We start from the raw sequence: 20,699 nt of genomic DNA, 5'->3' as shown, positions 1-20,699 counted from the left end.
AGGAACGATTCCTGGAATTGATTCCTTTTTAGAGGAACGAATGAAGGAATAAATTCCATTATTTTTTAAAGGAATAGGAATGTGAATCAATTCCTTATTTTTAGGAATAGGAACGTGAATATTATAATTCTTTTGTTCTTCTTGGAAAAGTGTAAAAAACATTTGGAGAGAAAAATTCAAAAATGTATTGTATTTTTGTTTACTTATCATGTTATTAATCTATTAAAAAAATTATAGACAAAGCTACCAATTTTTTATTCACATATGACTGTATTCTGATTAGTAATAATAACTAATAAATTTATAATAACTAATAACTCATGAACCATGAGGAACGAGGAAAAGAATGAGTTCCTTTTTCATAGGAACTAGGAATTGGACGAGTTCTTTTTGACATTAAATGAACGAGGAACTGAACGAATTCCTATTTATAGGTACTAAAAGAACAAGGAATTGAACGGATTCCTGTATAAAAGGAATTTTAACAACACTGGTTTTAGCATATCTAATCAATGTAAGTTTTTTCTGGCAAACGTGAGAGTGACGTTAAGAATTAAAGTATTATGTACCTTTATTTTTTCCGTGGTATCGATAACCGGAGGGGGGGCTGTGTTAGCATTACGCCCCCTAAAGTATTACCTATGTACCTAAAATATATTTAATGAAATACAAATAATTAAGTAAATACCTATCATAATTTACCTATATAGGTAGTACATTATAGGTATATACTTGGTATATCTATTACGGCTATTAGCCATTGTCCAATATACAACATCTGACCAGAATGATCTGTCATAGTCGCATGAATCATGATTAATAGTTTATGCTCTTATTTTTACTTATACCATGCGAATTGCTAATTTTATAACATTACTCGTTATTTTATACAATTATGAAAATAATTTGAAAAATCTGCACCGGGCCTCTTAAACTTTAAACGATTAATATTTATTATCCTCTGACGTAAAATCTTCATATAATGTATAATAAATTATAAAATATTTAAATATCATAATGTACTTTTTAACTACTATTATATTCTAAATGTTGATAGCTTTTCAAAATAATTAACGTCTGTACGCTAAAAATTACCCTGTATAACTGTATAGGCCATAGGGTATATAATATATATACTATATATTATATTATTTAGCTATATATTATATACGCCATACGCTTCTAAATTTATTATAATAGATAGTATACTTAATAAGATTTTAGATTATTATGTTTCGTTATACATTTATAGTATAAGTCACATATTATTAAAAAAAAACAACATTACATTAACATAAATTACATTTTGTAATCTGTGAACTAGGTATATGTGTATTATCTTTTTCAAAGAAATAAATAATAATAATAATTATCAAATTAAGTTACATTCTCTAACGAAAAAAAATGAACGATAAATTAACCAGATTATATTATTATATTGTTATAAATGTTTGATGCTAGCAGCTAGTGGTTTAATCTAGCGAATTTGTAGTATGATGCTTTATGGTAACTACAATAAATATAGTGGTCACATGGTCAGCAGTTCAGCACTAAAATAATAACAGATAATACTAATTTAATAAGACTATATTGTCTATTGGTGATGCATTAGTTATTACTTAGGTATTATAAATCAAAGTTCATTTTTTCTGAATATTTTTTTCTAATGAACTATCTTTTGACACAAATTCTATTGGTAATTATGTGCCAGCGCCGCAATTAGCGGGATGCACGGAACTCTCAAAAAAGGGGCCCCATTATCATTTTATTTAAGGGACCCTTTTAAAATTTCAGACATAAATAAATAAACATTTTAAACTGAAATTAAATGTTATTCTAAACCAACAAGTTATGTCCAACATCTAATATGTTTTTATAGTACCTACCTACCTATTGGCTATTGATTAGGTATAGTTATGAAGATAATATTTATTTTGACCATGACAGGTCTTAGTGATTTTTTTAAAAAAAATTATGTTTGTTCAGTTTAAGCTTTTAAAGTGACATTATAAGTGCATGTATATTATTTTTTTAACATTAACAAGGACTAGTTTCCGCAAAACGCTCTTTTTTGGAATTAAAACTTATATTAAATTACTTGAGCAGTTTTACTAGCCAAGAACGATTATCAAACATAGCTGTACTGAACATTAAAAAATAGAAAACAATTTTGCTCAAAATAAAGCTAGGAAAAAAATTTACTGATTATGATTAAAAAATATTTGTACATTTTAGATAATGAATAATCTAATTAAAATTGTATTCGTTTCAGATTTGTGGTATAATATGAATACTATTAAAATAAACTGGCCTATTAAGGTTTTGGGTTATGTTATGTTTTATTTATGCTTACAAATTAAAAAAGGTGGGTAAGTGGATGTCGCTCTGCTGTACAGTAGGTTACAAGTGGGTCACTGTATAAAGGATGGTATTAAATTTGGATTCAATGATATAATATCATTGTATAAAAAAAAACGATTCTGAGTGGAGACGGTATATCAGTCTAGGTATAAGACATATATTATATACTTGTCTATGGTATTAAAAAAAAATTGACCTATAATAGGTAGAGAGCCTATATCTTATATAAGCTCTCTAATAATGGGTATCTATAATAAATTCCAAATTAATCATATCACAATATCCATTAGATACTTATAACGCGTTATACATCAACAACAAACCGTGATAGGTACTATCATAGATATATAATGGTATATTATAGTATACCTACTTTAGAAGTTCCAAGTACCCACGAATAATATTATACAATCCCATCAAAATAACTAAAATAGTTATTCTATAGGTTTTTAATATGTAGGTAATTTCGTCCAAATTTGAACTTAAAATGACTATAAAAATAAACTATGCTTATGTATTTTTTAGATTTTTTGGTAACAGGGCTAACTATTTACGTGGAATATTGTTTTATATTTTCAATCCTTAGATATAAAAGTTGAACATTTTATAAATTGTTAACTACAAAATAATTATTCAATTTTAAATTTGATAAATGTTGTCAAAATTCGATGTTTAAATGGTTATAAAAAAAAATTGCACCTATGTATTTTTAATATTTTTCAACTGCTATTGTAACAATATATCAGGAGCCTTGTATTAATTAAATGTTTACACTTTTTGGCCCAACTGATAAAACTTGATTGATTTTATAGAAAAAAAAACTAAAAAAATTGAAAACTGACAATATCTGTAAACAGCTCAAAAAGAGTCAAAGTATTTTAAAAATGATATCGTGAATAGAAAATGCTAGATAAACCTTCAGTGACATTTTCAAGTATCTACAGTCATTCGTTTTTTAATTACAACAAAATAAGAAAATCGTTACATGAAAAATCGAGTGAATATCAAATGTTGTAAAAATATAAATTTCAAACGCTCATAAAAATTTAGTTTGACTTGCTTGTAGTCATTTTTTTTTTGAAAAAAGTCGACAAACTTATTGGGAATCTTGCATTACATTTTAAAATCTTAGATTTAAAAATAAAATTTTTCATGAATTTCTAACTCAAAATTTTCCTAATTTATCCTTATTTTGTCAATATTTGAACTTTAGATGCTTATAACAATTTTCAAGCTATTTTAACAAACAAATAAAATTTTTATTGATGTTTATAGAAAAACAAAATTTTAAAAAATGGAAACTGAGAATTTCCGTAAAGAGCTCAAAATAAGTCAAAATATTTGGAAAATGTTATGGTGTATAGAAAATGCTAATATAAACATTCAGTTAAAATTTCATGTACCTACGGTCATTTATTTAAGAGTTGCATCAAAAACCAAAATAAATTTTCTCGAAAACAGATTTTGCGTAAAACTTCCCCTTTTTCCTTAATTTTTCATTTGTTTTTCACGGTGCTTTTGAAAACTACTGTGAAATTTTTACTTTTGACCCCCCAAAGTACCAACTAGATTCACTTTCCTATCAGAAAAGATACTGTTGAAGAAAATCTAAGCATCTTACTGTCCTAAAAGGTGATGACAGACACAAAAATTACATGGTAATTAGTAATTACATAACGTACTATTTCCACTGGTAATTAAAAATAGAAAATCGTGATTTCTCAAAAAAGTGTAAAATGGAAATAGTACGTTTTGAAATGTCGCTCCTCAATTGCTCATAAGTTATGACTCATAACTTATGAATAATGTGAGAAGAAACGTAAAACCTATACCATTATTTTTAGAATTTAATATTCTTATTCTAATTAAATTTTGAATATGTGTATTAGAGAACGCAATATCAATTGTAATTACTATTTAATATTAATTAAAAATTAGAAAATCTACAAATTGCATCTCATAATTTTAGTTCACAGTTAAAAATATTATGATAATTACAAATTACAATTATTTATTATGATATGATTTTTTGACGTAATACACTATACACATTAGGAATAGTTTGTATGATTTGTTTTGATAATTATTATTTTTATTTCAAAGTTTTTAATATTTTTTGGTATATTAGCCATTAGATATGTGTAACTATTATTTATTGTTATAATGATGATTTTTTTTAATAAGATTATAATATATTATATTTTATAGGTACTGCTACTTGAATTTCTTCACTGACGGAGCTTACATAAACTCAATTTTACTGTTTATTTCCTGGCGGAGTTTACACTAAAAAAAGATATTTGTGGCGGAGTTTGGGCGAAGCCCCGTTAAACAATAATGATTTCTTTTCCAGGAAGGGGAGCTACAATATTTTATTGTTACTTATTAGGGTACCTACTATATTGGCTTGTTACAATAAAAAAAGTTGGTTCATATTTAAGTATACTGTATAATGATTATACAATGTACTCTAAACTCTCGGTAACTCAAACCTTGACAACTCGAAATTCTGGACATCTCGAACAAATAAAATTCCCCTTCAAATAACAATAATAGATTGAGATATTGATAACTCGACATTTTTAGTAAGTCGAATTTTTTTCCCCCTTGAACTTGGAGTTACCGAGTGTCGAATTAGATAATATGACCTACCCATTTTAAAAACTTTCTATTTCCCTGGCTACGCCATTACTCACTAATGAAGATTGAAGTTAAAATATTATATTTTTTATTCCTTGTTGTTAATTTAAACTTGTTTAAAAAAAAAAAAAATACATGTCTTATTATGTATTTTAATGTTACTGAATCGTAATTTATTAAAGCCAATTCGTGTCTGAAATAGGTGAGTATATACAATATCAATTTAATATTTCAGGGGGGAGAGGCTTAAGCCCTTAAGCTCCTCCCCTATCTACGGCACTCTTTACTGATTATTAAGTGGTAACAGGTATATATAATATATATCTATAGAAAAATTGTAAATATTTGTAGTAGGTATAGGTAGTAGGTATAATGCTTATAAACATTGTTTTTGTCTATGTAATTAGGTGTGGCAATCGCCAATCGTATGTAGGTACATTATAAAAATAAGTTACCAGCTATACTTAATGCATTCTTTAAAAAAATTACTTTACTTTATCTCAAATAGCTTTTGTTCCCAAGAATTCTAATACTATAGTACACCATAGTAGGTATATTATAGTACCATGTACTACCTATATAATATAGGTACTACATAATACCTATATATTTGATTAAAATATACTTAGTATAATATTTATTGTGTGCATTCTCCACTTAGGTATATTAACAAGATTCAAATTTAGGACTTACCTATTAGTATATGATGAATGATGATATACGTATGTCTACACAACCTGCAGTAGGTAACTATAGGTACAGGATATTATAGACAGGTCAAAGTTTAAGACAATATAAGTCACTTCGCTGCACTTATACAACCAAATAGGCTGAATTTGATTACTAAATTCAGAAAAAAATAAATTTCGAGAGATGTTCATACGCAGACGGTAGAAGTTATCGATCAATATTATAAAAGATTTAAAAAAAAAATAAGTACCTACCTACCTATTTAAAGTTATATTAAATTAAATACGATTATAGTATATAGATGTCACTAGTCACTGTGAATATAGGTGTACAATTTTATTGTATTAGTTTCGTTGATGAATATTATAGTTTTTAAAATAAATTTAAAAAAAAACCACTGACCACTGTCGTAGTAATTAGCATGCAGAATAATATACAAGTATATCCAACACTAAATAAAATGACGTGACAATAGATGTTTTATATGCGAAATTTCCCCCTCCACAGTTCACTTAACGATGACCAAATCTGTCACTCCAGGCAAATTATAATCTAATACTATATGTATACCTATACCTATTACACCATTTGAACGACTATAGGTACCTAACCTAACCTACCTACAACTTACGTGTGTCATACGGTTGTGTACATAATGAAATACGCTGTATTAATTGTATAGTTGCAAATTTCAGTACCTATCGCATAAACGACTGTAAATTTAGTTTGTTTGAACTATTTAGTATTTACTTTATAAATGTCTATTTAAAAACGTGAACTATAATGATATTATAATTTATATTATCGACTTTGGACATCATACATTCATTATTCTTACATCTTATACAAAATAGTATAGCTGGTAGATACCTATATATTTTTTAGTTTTATACCTATCTGTGAAATCATACAGAATAGCTTACCGCGGTTGATGGATTTTATCTATTAATTATACTTATATACGTCCATACAAAGACGGATCCAAGGGGAGCTAGGGGACCAGCCCCCTCCAGAAGTCCAGACATATAATTTAGGGAAATTTATATAAATATTGACCTAATAATTTACCGTTTTGAAAAAAGCGACAATATGAAAAGATGTTTGGATTTTGTTACCCATTTAATATATAAATATATAATCGATTAATTATATTAAGATTATAATTAATATTGGGAAAACATTTTAAATTAAGAATAAAGTGTATATTGTAATTGTATTTATGTTGTAATAAAATGGTTGGGGCCTCTCAGATCTTTGATCTGCGTCTTAAAATATTTTTTTGTATATTCATATAAAATAATGTGATGATTCTTATTAAGAATATAAATAATAATCAATTTATTGTGTTTAAGTTGAACGGCGTATGATATGTTCGAATTGAAAAAAAATTATAAGGGGGAGATGAAAAAGTGTAAAAAAAATTGCGCACCTGAATATTTGGGTATCTTATCAAATTTTCATTGATTTTTCAACATTATAAAAAATCCTAAATATCAACTAACTCACCATACTCAATATTTAAATGCCATAATATGCTTTAAATCAAAATTCATTCGTTTTTACTTAATTTCTTATATTTTCTTACATTTTTTGTCCAGTTAATATGATTTTTATCAAATTGTTAAAATATTTAAGTTCTGAAACCTGCCGTGTTACTCACATAGGCGTACACAGACTTTTTTTGCAATGCTCATACTATTTTATCACCACATAAATATTTAATTTAAATTGATAACCGTTTTTATTATCAATGCTTATTATTACCTAAAAAATAATAAGTTTTTCAAGATTTCTTACTTTGAAAAATTAGATTTTCATAAAAATGTGCTTAATGAAAAGGATATAATTTCATTATTTTTATCACATAATTAAGTTGTTAACATTGATTGTACCTATAAGCGTTGATGCATATTCTTTCTAACAAGAGTTATTTTGGGAATGTCAAGTTCTGCAAATTCCACCCATGGTCACTAATAAATTATTCGACATTTTAAAATAATTTTTCAACCATTCAAAATATCTAAAAATTCCAATTTCTATTTATACATTTTAAAGAAAAGGAACTTTATTCTGTTTAAATTTCTCATCATGACAAGTTTAGTACTTAGCATAGTTACTTATTATTAATTAACTTTACTATTTTCTTTCATTCTTCAATGATATTATACAATATAGATTGTAAAAAATGTATCAATTTAAATTAATTTAAAGTACAAAAAAAGTAGGAAAAGGAGGATAATTAATATAAAAAATCTAACATAAGAACCACATGAATTATTTTATTGTGAAAAAAATTATAATTTATTTCAATGGAATAAACCTTGAGCTGTGAGTGGCACCAATACCAGGCCTTCCGTGCTTAACTGGTTTGTATGTTACACTGAATTCACCCAAATAATGACCAATCATTTCAGGCTGAAAAATTAAGTATATATGATTAAATACTATTGCAGAGTAAAAATATGAATAAATTATTTTTAATTCTCTTTATTTTTGTCATTGTCTTACATACCAGCGACATAGCAAATATTCGTCCAACAGTTTCAATAATGTGATGTTAGTTTTATCACGATTAAAGAGATATCTTTAATCGTAGTTTTGATATTAGAGTGAATTGACTTATTGTAAAATTTAAGGGCAAGATTATTATCTAGGATACGCCGAAGACTTTTATTGATATCATTATTTTTGAGTAAATTATGATCATTTTAAAATGTATAGTTTCAAAAGGTCATAACTTACTTAAAAATAATATCAAAAAAGCCCAAGTAGGGCCCCGATAATAATCTTACCTTTAAATTTTACAATAGGTCAGTTCACTCAAATATCAAAACTAACAGCATACTATTATAACTTATGAACGAGCATTTGCTATGTCATACATGTATGAGACGGAAAGAACACAGTGGGTACGACCATCCTCTTATTAAACAAACTCAGTATGATGAAAAAATTAATATTTTACAAACTTTGATTTCAATTTGATTGAAAACTTTTCCATTGTAGACACCAATGATACTGCCAACCATTTCAGGAACAATGATCATGTTGCGTAGATGAGTTTTCACAGCTTCAGGTTTTTCCATTGGTGGAGCATCTTTCTTTGCTCTGCGCAATTTCTTCACCAATGCTGACTCTTTACGCTTAAGTCCACCACGTGAGAAACGCCTGCGAGCACGTGAGTGCAACAGCTCGATCAATTGTTCTCTAAAGAACATAATTATTTAGTCAAAATGTGTTATGAATGCCAATAGATAATAATTTACCCCTGGATGTCCAAAAGCTGGTCCAAGTCAACGCCACGGAATGTGAATTTACGGAAAGGCCTTTTAGCCTTGTGCTCAACTTCTGCCTAAAACATAACCATTTAAACTGTAGTTTATAATATTTATCACTAATAATTATTGTCTTAAATTATCATTTTTCAATATTCGCATATTAAAAGGAATTAACCAAGTATCATACCGGGGGGTGGGGATTCAATCGCTCCCATCCTAAGTCGCCAGTAGTTTACAAAACGTAAACTTGTAACCTAACCGAAGCGGGACACGTTTTTGATGATCAGAAATCGACCAAATAAGCTACAACGCAAAAATTCAGAACGTCCAACACAAGTCTGAATGACGTTTGAGGTGACAAAATATTAAATCAAAAGTTAATTAATTATAGACCCTTTGAGACGCCCGTAAGGAAATTTTGTTCTTCGATGGTCTTAAATTGTATGTTAAAATGGTTATATGTACACCGGAACGAAATTTTCTAGAACGTTGGACGTTAATTTCGAATCGCCATCGGGTTGAAACTGTAATAAAACAAACTTACGGTGTTTTCAGCCATTGTGATGTGGATATTCGTCTAATTGCCTGGGACACGGAGTCACGAACTTAGAAGTAAGAAGTAAGAATTCTGAAATAATCTGAATTAACTATTAAAGATAGTAAGATATCGTGCCATCGTGGTCGTACTCCGTGGTAAATGGTAAATGTAACAAATTTGTGAAACGACTTCACAGTGTCACCAACAGCATTGAGCAATGGTAATAAATGGTAATAATACGTCTTTGGAACTAACATTTTTTATCTTATTATCACTAAATTTGTTGATTGATAAAATGTATAAGCTACAATAAATTATTCACAATAATAGATATTTTACGTTTATTATATCCTGTATATCTATAATAATCGTGATGCATGAACTACGAATTATAAAGTAATAAACTTGCTGAGTACTGGATAGTGGATATTGAATAACAATTCTACAACAGTAAAAATATTTATTAAGCAATAACTTACTAATAAATTTGTGAAATTATTGATTGCTCCGTAGAAGTAGTTTAGTATTTGCGCTACCGTGGGAACAATTTTTGACGGTGTCATTAGTCATTACTGATTTGCTGAAGCCAATATTCAAAACAAAACATGTTTAAACCTCACCAGTTGGAAGTAGAAAGTTGGAAAGGCGATTGGGGTTTGCCATCAATCGATTATAAATGCCTCGAAGTTTTGGTACATTGATAATATTTTTTCAGTAATATCGATTTAATATACCTAGTACATAAAAAACACTACAATGGAATACATTTTGTTTTAGGCTTTTGCTAGGTTTACAAATGCGCCAATTAATATATACCATTCGAACAATCCGTATAGGTCCGTTACTGGGCATTTGCCTGTTGTGAGTTATAATAAGCGATTATTAATGGATCGAGACAGTCTAATTGATTGTCTTGAGAAGCAGGTAAATTAATGCACAATACACATAACTCAACTAACTCTTCTAAAATTGTTTTGTATTATGTTTTTCTAGAATCTCACACCAGATTTTGGCTTGACTAGTCTTCAATTGGCTGAGGAACATGCAGCTATTAGTATGATTGATGCTCAACTTGAACCAGCATTATTGTTTGCTTGGTAATCAAATTAAAAAAAAAAAATTAAAAATCATGTTTCTGTCACATTATGTTAATTAATTTGATAATATGTTATTAATTATTATTTAACAGGTGGATGGACGAGAGTAACTGCCTAAATTTTACTAAACCGTGGTATAGGAATGCTTTAAAATTTCCATTTAATTGGTATTATCCAAATGTATATGAAAGGGAAGCCAAGCACAAGATCTATACATTGTACAATCACCTAGATTCCGACAACGATATAATGATGGAGGTAAATTAGTTAGAATTCAGTTTTAATAATGATTTATTGCTACTAAATTATGTTGTTCATTAGATTTACGCAGAAGCCATTAAGTGTATGAATGTGTTGGAAAGTCGTTTGGGCAACAATTTCTATTTCTTTGGGTCACATCCTACATTATTAGATGCCGTTGCTTACAGCTATCTGGGGCCACTATTAAAAGCACCTCTAACTGGCAACAGATTGCAATCACATTTGAAGACGTGTAAAAATTTGTGCATTTGGATAGACAGGATAACGAGAGAATACTTCAAAATAGACTGGCAAGCGCACAAATGCAATGAAAAAAAGAAACTAGAAGAGACCAAGCAGCAAATGAATGTCACACCTTGGTATAAGAGAGACGAGACAAAAAATGTTTTAATTGGAATTGTCACAGTCATTACAATGGTTGTATATTCATTTAAAATTGGTCTCATTAGTGTGAGTTATAATAACTATACTATAACTATAAGATTAATAGATTTTATAATTTGAGTTCACATTTTGTAGGTAAGCGATACAAGCGATGAGGAAGATGAAGATTGATTAATCATAAAGTTTTTTAATTAGTCATTTTTTTAATATTATTTTGTATGTTCCTGAATTTATTAGACATTAAATAAATGGATCAAATTACTTTATTTTTTTAACACAATTAATATTAACATTAATATTGAATTTACATCTAAATTATCTTTTATGACACAACAAAACTTTTATTTGACGGTTACAAACTGATATTGGACATCATAAATTCCAACAGGCTGGTTCTGTCTTTCATCATAATCAACCCATTCTTTTTCTTCTAAATTTACATCTTCGAATTTAGTGTTTGTTTCAATTCCACAACACTTAAACCCATTTCTAGGAGAAAAGTCAATGATTGAAATGCCGCGACAATCAAATGTGACAATACTTTTAAATTTATTTGAGTCTTCTATTGTATACTTTGAAATAGTGTCTGGTAAAATATCTGAAAATAAAACTATTATAGCTGGTACAACTATTAATGTTTCTATATTATGTAAGCGCCTAAAAACTTACCTAACGAACTGTCTCTCGAACACATTTTGCATTTGGTAACTAAATTTGCTTGGCCTCTACTTCCTTTCATTGGGACTGTTATCTAAAATGTTTTTCAATTAAATAATCAGCTAAATTAATTATAACTAAAAATACTAACATCTTGAGATAAGTAAATCCATTTGTCAGATTCTTCACCACAATTTGTACATCGAAACTGTAACATTTTTTTTTAAAAGATCAATATTTTTATTGTTTTAATTTAAATTCAAATTAAAAGTAAAATATTTTGAACAATGATTTACTTTAAAGATATAAAACTAAATTAAATTTTAATTGTTGCTTAGAAAAATCTTTTATTATACCTTTAAATACCATCGAAAGTCTTCGCCGTCGGGTGTTAGTTCGGTCACATTTTCTAAATTTGCTTTAATCTGTAATGCGATTTTCTATAAATTAAAGAACAATGTTTGTTACTAGATATATAAAATTTATAGTTTTTAAAAAATTAAAAATTAATTCTGAGTTGCTGTTAATGAATACTGTGTAGCAGTAACGCTATTTAAGGTGGCTATTAGGTCATTTACCCCGGTCTGATTTTAAAATCAGCCGTATTATTTTCGATTAACCATGATTATATTTTATTAGCGTAAAAACATGCCTACATTTATAATATTTTTAAAAAGTATTATATTGTGTAGGTACTAAGAAGTTATTGTCACAATGATAAATTGGTAATTACTAATTAACAGTTAGAATGTATTTATATTTAGTCACATGCGAGGTTGTGCATTAAAGTTTTTTGGTGTGTGCAGGGGTGGATCCACTATCCAGAATTAGGAAACTGTGGGTCAGAACATTTCAAGGGGTTACTTATTAAAACCAGATTAGAAATCTATATACTTGTATACTAGGTATATAAAACAAAAAAATTCATTAAGCTGTATGTGCGTTTATTCGAGGGTCCAAGTGTTCAACTACCTACCTACCCAAGATCTGAAAAGAGGCCAATTTGATCAGCAAATATTAACTGAGGGTCAGCTAACCTGAATTCCCCCCCCCCCCCCCCCCTAGAACCAGAAGTAAAAGGAACATAATATATTAATACGTGCTTGCGAGTTACTCATTTGGACTGGTACGTCAAAAATGATGTCCCGCTCTATTAAAAACTGAAATGACGATACTGCTGTGAAGTGCTCCTCTACATGTAAATTGTTTGTACATAATATAATTAATATAATACTTGTATCAAATTTAGTTATAAATGTTATATCAAAATCAAAAAGACAGATTTTGAAAAATAAAAAAAAATTATGTAGCTTAAAAAATAATACTTACAACCATTATGCTTTGGATATTGACTGATAATTAATGATTATAAAAAAATATATAACAAAAAAAAAAAAAATTATATATTAAGTGCCGAGTTAAATTATTTGGGGACGACAGAAATACAGATTTTCAGTATAAAATAAATTAGAATTTAGAATAAATATTATTAATTATTATCTACCGAATTGAATGAAAATGATAAGGATACCAAACGCTAGATAAGAAAAACGTACCGAAAAAACCACATGATTAAATGGCGACGGGATGTGCTTATTTAATATTTATTATTATTCATGGTTATAAATTACAATTTATCATAGACCTTATACCTTGCGTATAAGGTCTATGCAGTATGCAATTCATGTATATTAATTAATTTATAATATTATTTTGGTACAATAATATATAATTATAAATATATTTTATGTCATTAATAACTCATCTTCAAGTACCTATGTAAGCTATGTAATTATTCTAAATTAATAATTCGAATAAAGGTATTTTTTTAGCTACCTATTGAATAGTATTCAAAAAATACCAACTGAATGAATAAAAAGTATAAAATTAACAATAATTATAATATTACCTATTTAATTAAAATGATAGAGAATAATATAATATAATATAATATAATCAAAATTCATGCGACCGCAACCTGTTGCCCATCATCATATTTTGAATTTGATTGTGTGCTTTTTCTTGGCTCGATACCTTCTCTACATCGTAATATATCTTTAAATTTTAATAGTGCTCATCGAGATGGATATACTATACATAGACTCATAGTAATATAGTATATAGGTACATTTCGATAATCGTGCTTGTGATCCACCATCAGCACGGCTGCGGCTGAACTAGGGCATATCTTTATTATCTATGCGGCTGCCCGAGCTTGTCTCCTGCTTCGAGCATTGTTTAAATACACAACATTGTCGATGTTTCTATAATAATATTTAACAAGTTTATTTTATTATAGGTGTGTGTTGTATGACAAGTATTCCACATTTCATTGATACATGTCGAAATTTTGATGAATTCAATTATTTAATTATTCAATTATATTTATATTATTATATTTATCCAGATCGGATGGCACGGTTACTACCACTTACCACGGTTGTAGATATATATGTATAGACGGTTTAAACCACTGATGGTTATCACTTATCACTTGTAGCTCTCTACCAACCTGGGCGTGTTAATTGACCTGTGGGCTGTGAGTTTTGTTTACTATTTACTAAACATAATTAAATTATTTTGAACAGTTAACATTTAACAATGAACACCATCCATTGAGTTTGCATTCCAAGTTCGGGTGTATGTATATTTTATTTTAAACTTTTCATAAAACGGTTTGGATTTTTAATATTAATTTTTCTATTTAATGTGACCATCTGATGTTTAAAAAAAAACACAACTCCTACAATTTAATATTTTATGTAGATTTTCTCGGTTAACAGTTTAGTCGTTTGTTTTATCGTTTTTATTGTACACCATATACATTATTCATTGATTCCACTAATTCTGTCAAAATGTACGCTCGAAGTAAGACTCCCAGTATGGGAACGCCGTCCGTATATTCGATACACGCTAGTCATTTGACTATCCGATCTTCTAACCTACGGTCAACACGTTCCATGAAATCTTTACGTGTGCCATGGTATCAACGTCCTATATTGAAAGATGCTTACTTCCTTGATACACAGAGAGGTGCACTTGTCATTGCCTTCTATTCTCTGGTAAGCATTCAGTCATTCGAACAGACTCATTTGTACATTGGTTTTGTTTTTATTTTTTATTTATATTAATAATTAATTATAATATGATTTTAATGTACACTAGTTTCTAAGCATTTTTACATTGGTGACGTCCGCGTTTGATACATATTGTTTGGCAATGGCTGCTCCTGGATCTACACATTATGGTTACTATGTCATGAGCTATCAGTTTGTATATGTTGGAAGCTCTTGGGGTGAATATAAATAATAATATTATGTTTTGTGTTCAACAATTTGTTTAATTACCTAATTCTTTTATGAATATTTTTTATATTTCAGTCAGAAATTTATTGGTCTTGTTCTCATTGTTTTCATTTGTTGTGGCAGCTGTTATTTTTGTGACAAGTTTGATTTTAATATCTGCATTACGCAAGGTAAAATAATCGTTATTTTCATAACTAATGTAATTATGATAATATTAATAATAATTTCTATAACTTTCAGGAGCATGAGAAACGAATTGTGCCTTGGTTATTTTCGTTTGCTGCATTTACAGTATTTCGATTTATTGCTTGGTTGTTTTCTTCAATAGCCAACGATCCCATATTTGGATATAATTTCTCCATGATTTTGCTGGGTGCATTGTTCAATGTCATCAATGTATACGGTTGGATACTCGTATATTCTTTGTATTTGGAACTGTTTGATTTGACTAAGCTTGAAGATTTAGCACATTTGAGAGTATGTATTTTATCATTTGTCCTTATGTAGACATTTACAAATGAATTATTTTATTTTAGATTGGAACTATGGCCTCGCTGAATGCATCTACAACACATTCTTTAGCTGGATCTCGTCCTACTACTCCTCATAGTACTGTTTCCACTGTTCCAGTATAAGATGATATAATATTTTATTGACAAATCAGACAGGGAAATGTAGTATTTATTATTTTTATTTTTAAATTACAGTATAGTCACTAATCTAGACTTGATACAGACATCCGGACATCCGGACTAGCGAGGTCTGGATTAGCGAAACTCCACTGTATTATAGGTATTATTATTTAGACTTATGACAATGCGCTTGACACAATGTAATCTTATCCGTCCATTTTGTGTTCAAATGTTTTATGTTGACAATTAATCAGTATTTTATTTTATTCATAAGTATCTTATTTCATTTTTATACTTGAATACATTTTTATCATTATTATTAACATGGGTTAAATATATTGTAACTACATTGACTACTCTAATGCTGAGTTTACACAGTACAATAGTAAATGAAACAAAAACTTAATTTTCTCATTACAAATAGGGAAATATATTTTTAATTAAAACATTCAATGCCATTTATCTAAAGGCCGGGAGGTATCCAATGTTTCCATCCTTTCAGATAATTTATTTTGTTTACATATTTTCTTGAACTTATAATAAACTTTAACACTGTAATAATGTTAATATCAAAAACATATTGTTTTGGAATATTTTGTATATCAAAATTGATTTTTAACATTGTTTAGGGGTTTATACAATTATTCCTTATAATAAGACAACAAAGACAAAAAAATTTTTTTCCACTAAAAAACAATCACTGTTTTGTTTTATACTTTATACTTTTATCTTTGTTTCCCAAGTGGACCCGGCATAACATTTCAATTGACAAAGTTTATATTATAGATTGGATGACTATACATCTGAATTTATTAGTGATGCTATCCATTTAAAAGAGAGACTAATTGAATGAATAAAACTGAATAGTATTTTCTATATATATCTATACTCTATAGCTTATAGTATGCTTAACCTATGGTATTAATAACTTTTTAAGAACAAAAGTTTCTTTATTTATATACATTTATTTTTATTGCACATATCATTTATTTACTATTTTTTACCAAATTTTATAGTGATATTTTATCAGTTACGAGTCACAGATAGTTAATATTTTTTTGAATTTTACTTTTAATTTGAATGCAAGCCAAATTTTTTTACAATATAATAATATACTTAATTAACTGGTAGTAGCATTAATTGTATTAGATAAAATGATACATGTAAATTGTAAATTTGTTTTGTGAATCTCCACATATTTTTATACATTTTATTAGAACTTTGTAATAATAGAGAGAATATTATAGTTTTATCATAAATTAAATCAAATTATTATATTTTTACATTTCTTTTTGAGTTTAAGTAAAAAACTATAAATTTATTGTTAACATGATTTAATAAATTAATAGTTATAACATTTGTATTGTTTATATTTCTTTATTGTTTATTATACTATTTTAATCTAGCTATTTAGGTATTAACTATTATATTCTAACATTTATAATCAAATACAATTATTGAGTACAAAATTATTCTGAAACTAACTCAGATTACTGCTCATGAAACTTATAACTTATAACTCAGACTTATTATACTGGTATTTCGTATGTGGAAAAAAATGTTAGAAAATCTGGAGACTATATTATATATTTTTGTAAATAGACAGTTCCCCCAGATATTTTTAATGCAGTAGTACATTTTCCACCATGGAAGGCATGATATTTTTAAAAATAACAAAGCATGAAAATGTTGATAAGGTACCTATGTGTTGATCGGACATCATTATTCATTGTGAAATTGTGTTATTTTCAATTATTTGGAGAATACTGTTGGGTTATGAACATTGACATACATATATATATTATATATATATATTATATTATAACAGTATAAACATTTTTATTGAATAAATTATACTCTTTATGATACAATAAAAATTACTTTTATAATAGTAATAGTTAATTGACGAAGGAAAATGTCCAGTATCCTACACCGAAAATAGCCACGGGGAATAAGTCGTACATTCTTATATGATGTACTCAAACTCTTTTATTTAGTTTGTTAGAAAATTTTTATTTTTCCTATAAATTGTGTAATATAAGATTTAAAAGTACCTACCTAGTTTAATAACAGCCTACCTAATATTCTTTTATATCTCATACAAGACATTTTAAATTCTTGAGAGGAGCAATGCATGTAGGTACCTACTAGTCTTACAATGATGTGTTTATTTAATTTTTGTATCTTATCACTTATTGGATATTAAGCACAATTTATTTAGGCATTGAAGCGCTGCTGTACACCAAATACAAACCGAAACACGATTACTCGTTGAAATATTATTATTTATAATATTAAATATAATATATTATTTTACCTATACGCGTGTATAGGTATCAATAATAATGGATTTGAAAAAAAAAAACGAAATCTTAACGCCGACCGATCAGAACATAATATTATTATCGTGTGCGTACTCGCGGCTGGCCAGAATAATAACAACTCGGCACCGCCGTCGTCTACGAAATATTTTTATTTTTCGACGACGGCCTAGGACGATTTTCTAGTTTTGCGTTCATAACATTTTGCATTTCCGAGTAGCGAGCACGTAAAACTTTCCGATCTACCGACAGCACGTCGGCTAAGAGCGGGCAAACCGGATGTCTGGACTGCAGAGAGTCTATTGTTCCGGTGGTCGAGCGGCAGACAGGCGCACATCCGCGCCGTGGACAGGCATTAAACAGGCCGGACGCCTGTTCTGTTGCTGCGGCCACCGATGGGAATAACGGCCAGCAGAATCCCGTCCCCGCACCTCGGCCGAGGAACGCCAGACGAGACGGCGGCAAAACGGGGGGGTGATAGTACGTGAAAGAGCACATTGTGTCCGGGCGGTAAGTCAGCCTTTATACGTACTTTGCAGGTCAACTCCGCGGAAAGACGAGACGGCGGTCGACGGCGTCGCGAACTCGCGTGCGGTTTTCGACACTCGAGACCATCGGGTGGCGGATCGGCGAGCACCCGACCGCGGCGGACAACGGTTGCGGCGGCGGCGACTAGCTGTAAATCGAAGACGATTGCGGCGCGTGCAAGACGCGACTCGTAACGGCGGCGGTGACGGCGAAGACGGCGGCGGAGACTGCCGAACACGACGGGCGAACTATGGCGAGCTTTATATATTTGAGCTAGGACGTCCCGGACCCGCGGAAACCGTTCCAAGGTTTCAGGGTCCGGCGGTGCGCGACTCCTCGGCGTGCCAGGACGAAAACCGTGGAGAGTCCGCCGATTCTCACAGGTTTGCGACGGAGGACGCAGACGCGGCAATGTCGGAATTCCAGGACAAACCCGCGCAGAGTATCAGGATCGCAACGTTGCGGTCTGCTGATAATCTCTGGTTTTCGTCCAACGGTTATCCCGTCGGCCGAGTCTTAAGCGCCTCCGGCCGATTCCTCAAGCCCAAGTAAATGGCTGTTTTAGCTCGCTCAGTGTTTTTGGTCTGCGCCGCCGTTGACGTCGTTGTCGTAATGTCGTACGTTCTCGTCTTCAGCACTCTGTCGTTGTCGTCGTCGTTGCGCACTAGCTGTTCGCCGCCAACCGTCCCGTCGCGGCCGGGCCTTGCCCTCCGTCACGATGGTCGTCACCCGCGAGCAAGCGGCGCCGTCGATTCCACTCGTCCGCCCGTGGGACCGACCGGGATAACGTGTATAGGTAGACCAGTAGCCCACACTTCGCCATCACGTACCACTCCCCTGTGCTTATTGTGTCTCGTCTGGTGTTTTTTTTTTTTCATCTTTTTTTTCCTTAGTATTATTATTGTTGTGTTGACATTTTGTCTTTTCCAAAAAAAATTATTGCTTTATAAAAATTAACGACTCTAAATTAAATAAAAGTTCAAAATTCAATATGTATATTATATACATTTCTCCATATTTTTGGTTAAAAAAGTTTCAGTAAAAATTAAAATTCAAAATAAAATTATACCTACTTTTTCATTTTTGGGTTGTTTGCAACTTTGCTCACCATATTTTCAAAATTATTAAATTAAAAAATTTTTTTGTATATTATTATAAATGTGTTAATGATGTGCCTAATAAAGTTATACTTATTATCAGTGCCGCAACACCGGGGGTGCTAGGGGTGCGAAGAACCCCTTGGCCCCTCGTTAAATCATAAAAATGGGCCCCGGAGCCAGTGGCCGAACTATTTGGAATTTTTTTCTTTTAAGGTGTTTCACAAAGTGGTATCTTACTATCTTATTATTTAATCAAAAAATAGAAACTAATGAATACATTAGAATCATAATTATTATTATAATATAAAACAAAATCCTAACTATATATTTTATAACAAAATATTAAAAATAATAATTTCGAATGGCAGGGGGCTGAATTATACCACTAATACCATATTTTCGAAATTCTTAATTTTGCTATGTTGTGACGGCTGATGGTTTATTGCATTTAAATTGGGACAAAAAAGAAAATAAATGGTTTTAAGAGATTGCTTACCATTTTGCTCTTTAGTCCTCACGATATGTGGACTATCACTACAGTGTTCAATGTGTTCAATGCTCTTCACCTATCTGTAAGCAGTATAGCAGTGTATACCTATATATATTATATTAACTGCATAACATATTGTATTTAGCTAAAAACAACAAGCAATATGTATTAAATGACCTATTGGTACATGAGCATAATCGCAACTAGGGTTAAAATTCTGGGGGGCTACAGCCCAACTAACAAAATTATTAATTTAAAATAATCTATAAGCAGCTTATATCTAAATAAATAAGAATGTTTTTTGGAGGGGTCTGAATCGTAGTCAGGGGGAGGGGCTAAAGCCCTTCCCTCTACTATAATTGCGCTCTAAACTTGGGCCCTATTTATTGGTCGCACACCCACTAATATGTACCAAGT

General features: G+C 29.8%; 5 protein-coding genes across 8 annotated transcripts in view; 2 read left to right on the top strand and 3 right to left on the bottom strand.

Moving 5' to 3' along the window:
• The window catches only part of LOC100168786 (activated Cdc42 kinase-like), a 21,013-nt gene extending 15,134 nt beyond the window's left edge, over positions 1–5,879 (bottom strand). Inside the window, exon 1 of the mRNA XM_016804609.2 lies at positions 5,695–5,879. The gene's annotated coding sequence lies outside the window, so the exon portion shown is untranslated. The remainder of the gene's footprint in view (positions 1–5,694) is intronic.
• Positions 5,880–7,950: 2,071 nt separating this feature from the next.
• LOC100145829 (ribosomal protein S15-like) lies at positions 7,951–9,659 on the bottom strand. The gene is made up of 4 exons (NM_001126207.2): positions 9,514–9,659; positions 8,958–9,043; positions 8,661–8,898; positions 7,951–8,106 (listed from the first exon to the last, which is right to left on the bottom strand). The coding sequence occupies exons 1-4, from the start codon at positions 9,526–9,528 to the stop codon at positions 7,993–7,995; spliced, it is 453 nt and encodes a 150-aa protein (NP_001119679.1). The 5' UTR covers positions 9,529–9,659; the 3' UTR covers positions 7,951–7,992.
• A 201-nt stretch (positions 9,660–9,860) lies between these two features.
• LOC100168177 (metaxin 1-like) lies at positions 9,861–11,510 on the top strand. 2 transcript variants are annotated; one of them, XM_016804604.2, is made up of 7 exons: positions 9,887–9,903; positions 10,021–10,199; positions 10,285–10,431; positions 10,501–10,604; positions 10,697–10,862; positions 10,926–11,315; positions 11,385–11,510. In XM_016804604.2, the coding sequence occupies exons 2-7, from the start codon at positions 10,113–10,115 to the stop codon at positions 11,418–11,420; spliced, it is 930 nt and encodes a 309-aa protein (XP_016660093.1). In that variant the 5' UTR covers positions 9,887–9,903; positions 10,021–10,112; the 3' UTR covers positions 11,421–11,510.
• On the bottom strand, positions 11,495–13,402 carry LOC100159993 (CXXC motif containing zinc binding protein). Of its 3 annotated transcripts, none has more exons than XM_016804611.2 (6): positions 13,236–13,402; positions 13,010–13,098; positions 12,263–12,346; positions 12,058–12,114; positions 11,919–12,000; positions 11,495–11,859 (listed from the first exon to the last, which is right to left on the bottom strand). In XM_016804611.2, exons 2-6 carry the CDS (start codon positions 13,022–13,024, stop codon positions 11,591–11,593), a joined length of 507 nt encoding a protein of 168 aa, XP_016660100.1. In that variant the 5' UTR covers positions 13,025–13,098; positions 13,236–13,402; the 3' UTR covers positions 11,495–11,590. The 3 variants fall into 3 exon arrangements, with proteins under 3 accessions (XP_016660100.1, XP_016660102.1, XP_016660101.1); XM_016804613.1 differs by having other exon boundaries at positions 11,495–11,847; positions 13,236–13,394; XM_016804612.2 differs by lacking the exon at positions 13,010–13,098 and having other exon boundaries at positions 13,236–13,401.
• A 1,032-nt stretch (positions 13,403–14,434) lies between these two features.
• LOC100159287 lies at positions 14,435–17,204 on the top strand. The gene is made up of 5 exons (XM_001951075.4): positions 14,435–14,968; positions 15,072–15,201; positions 15,287–15,381; positions 15,452–15,688; positions 15,748–17,204. Exons 1-5 carry the CDS (start codon positions 14,762–14,764, stop codon positions 15,844–15,846), a joined length of 768 nt encoding a protein of 255 aa, XP_001951110.1. The 5' UTR covers positions 14,435–14,761; the 3' UTR covers positions 15,847–17,204.
• The last annotated feature ends 3,495 nt before the right edge of the window (positions 17,205–20,699 follow it).

This window comes from Acyrthosiphon pisum, chromosome A2 (assembly GCF_005508785.2).
Source record: "Acyrthosiphon pisum isolate AL4f chromosome A2, pea_aphid_22Mar2018_4r6ur, whole genome shotgun sequence".
Taxonomy (NCBI): domain Eukaryota; kingdom Metazoa; phylum Arthropoda; class Insecta; order Hemiptera; family Aphididae; genus Acyrthosiphon; species Acyrthosiphon pisum.
This window is presented reverse-complemented; position numbering and strand designations above follow the sequence as displayed.

What these genes read in the sequence shown, in the direction of transcription:
- LOC100145829 (NM_001126207.2), bottom strand. An exon ending in CAGCTTTTGGACATCCAGGG is followed by an intron (nt 8,899 to 8,957) that starts GTAAATTATTAT and finishes TATGTTCTTTAG; the next exon opens with AGAACAATTGATCGAGCTGT. An exon ending in TCAATCAAATTGAAATCAAA is followed by an intron (nt 8,107 to 8,660) that starts GTTTGTAAAATA and finishes TTAATTTTTCAG; the next exon opens with CCTGAAATGATTGGTCATTA.
- LOC100168177 (XM_016804604.2), top strand. Translation starts at nt 10,113, where the DNA reads ATGTTTAAACCTCACCAGTTGGAAGTAGAAAGTTGGAAAGGCGATTGG. An exon ending in ATAAATGCCTCGAAGTTTTG is followed by an intron (nt 10,200 to 10,284) that starts GTACATTGATAA and finishes ATTTTGTTTTAG; the next exon opens with GCTTTTGCTAGGTTTACAAA. An exon ending in ACAACGATATAATGATGGAG is followed by an intron (nt 10,863 to 10,925) that starts GTAAATTAGTTA and finishes GTTGTTCATTAG; the next exon opens with ATTTACGCAGAAGCCATTAA.
- LOC100159993 (XM_016804611.2), bottom strand. An exon ending in ACTTTCGATGGTATTTAAAG is followed by an intron (nt 12,115 to 12,262) that starts GTATAATAAAAG and finishes AAAATGTTACAG; the next exon opens with TTTCGATGTACAAATTGTGG. An exon ending in TTCGAGAGACAGTTCGTTAG is followed by an intron (nt 11,860 to 11,918) that starts GTAAGTTTTTAG and finishes CAGCTATAATAG; the next exon opens with TTTTATTTTCAGATATTTTA.
- LOC100159287 (XM_001951075.4), top strand. Translation starts at nt 14,762, where the DNA reads ATGTACGCTCGAAGTAAGACTCCCAGTATGGGAACGCCGTCCGTATAT. An exon ending in TCATTGCCTTCTATTCTCTG is followed by an intron (nt 14,969 to 15,071) that starts GTAAGCATTCAG and finishes AATGTACACTAG; the next exon opens with TTTCTAAGCATTTTTACATT. An exon ending in ATATGTTGGAAGCTCTTGGG is followed by an intron (nt 15,202 to 15,286) that starts GTGAATATAAAT and finishes TTTATATTTCAG; the next exon opens with TCAGAAATTTATTGGTCTTG.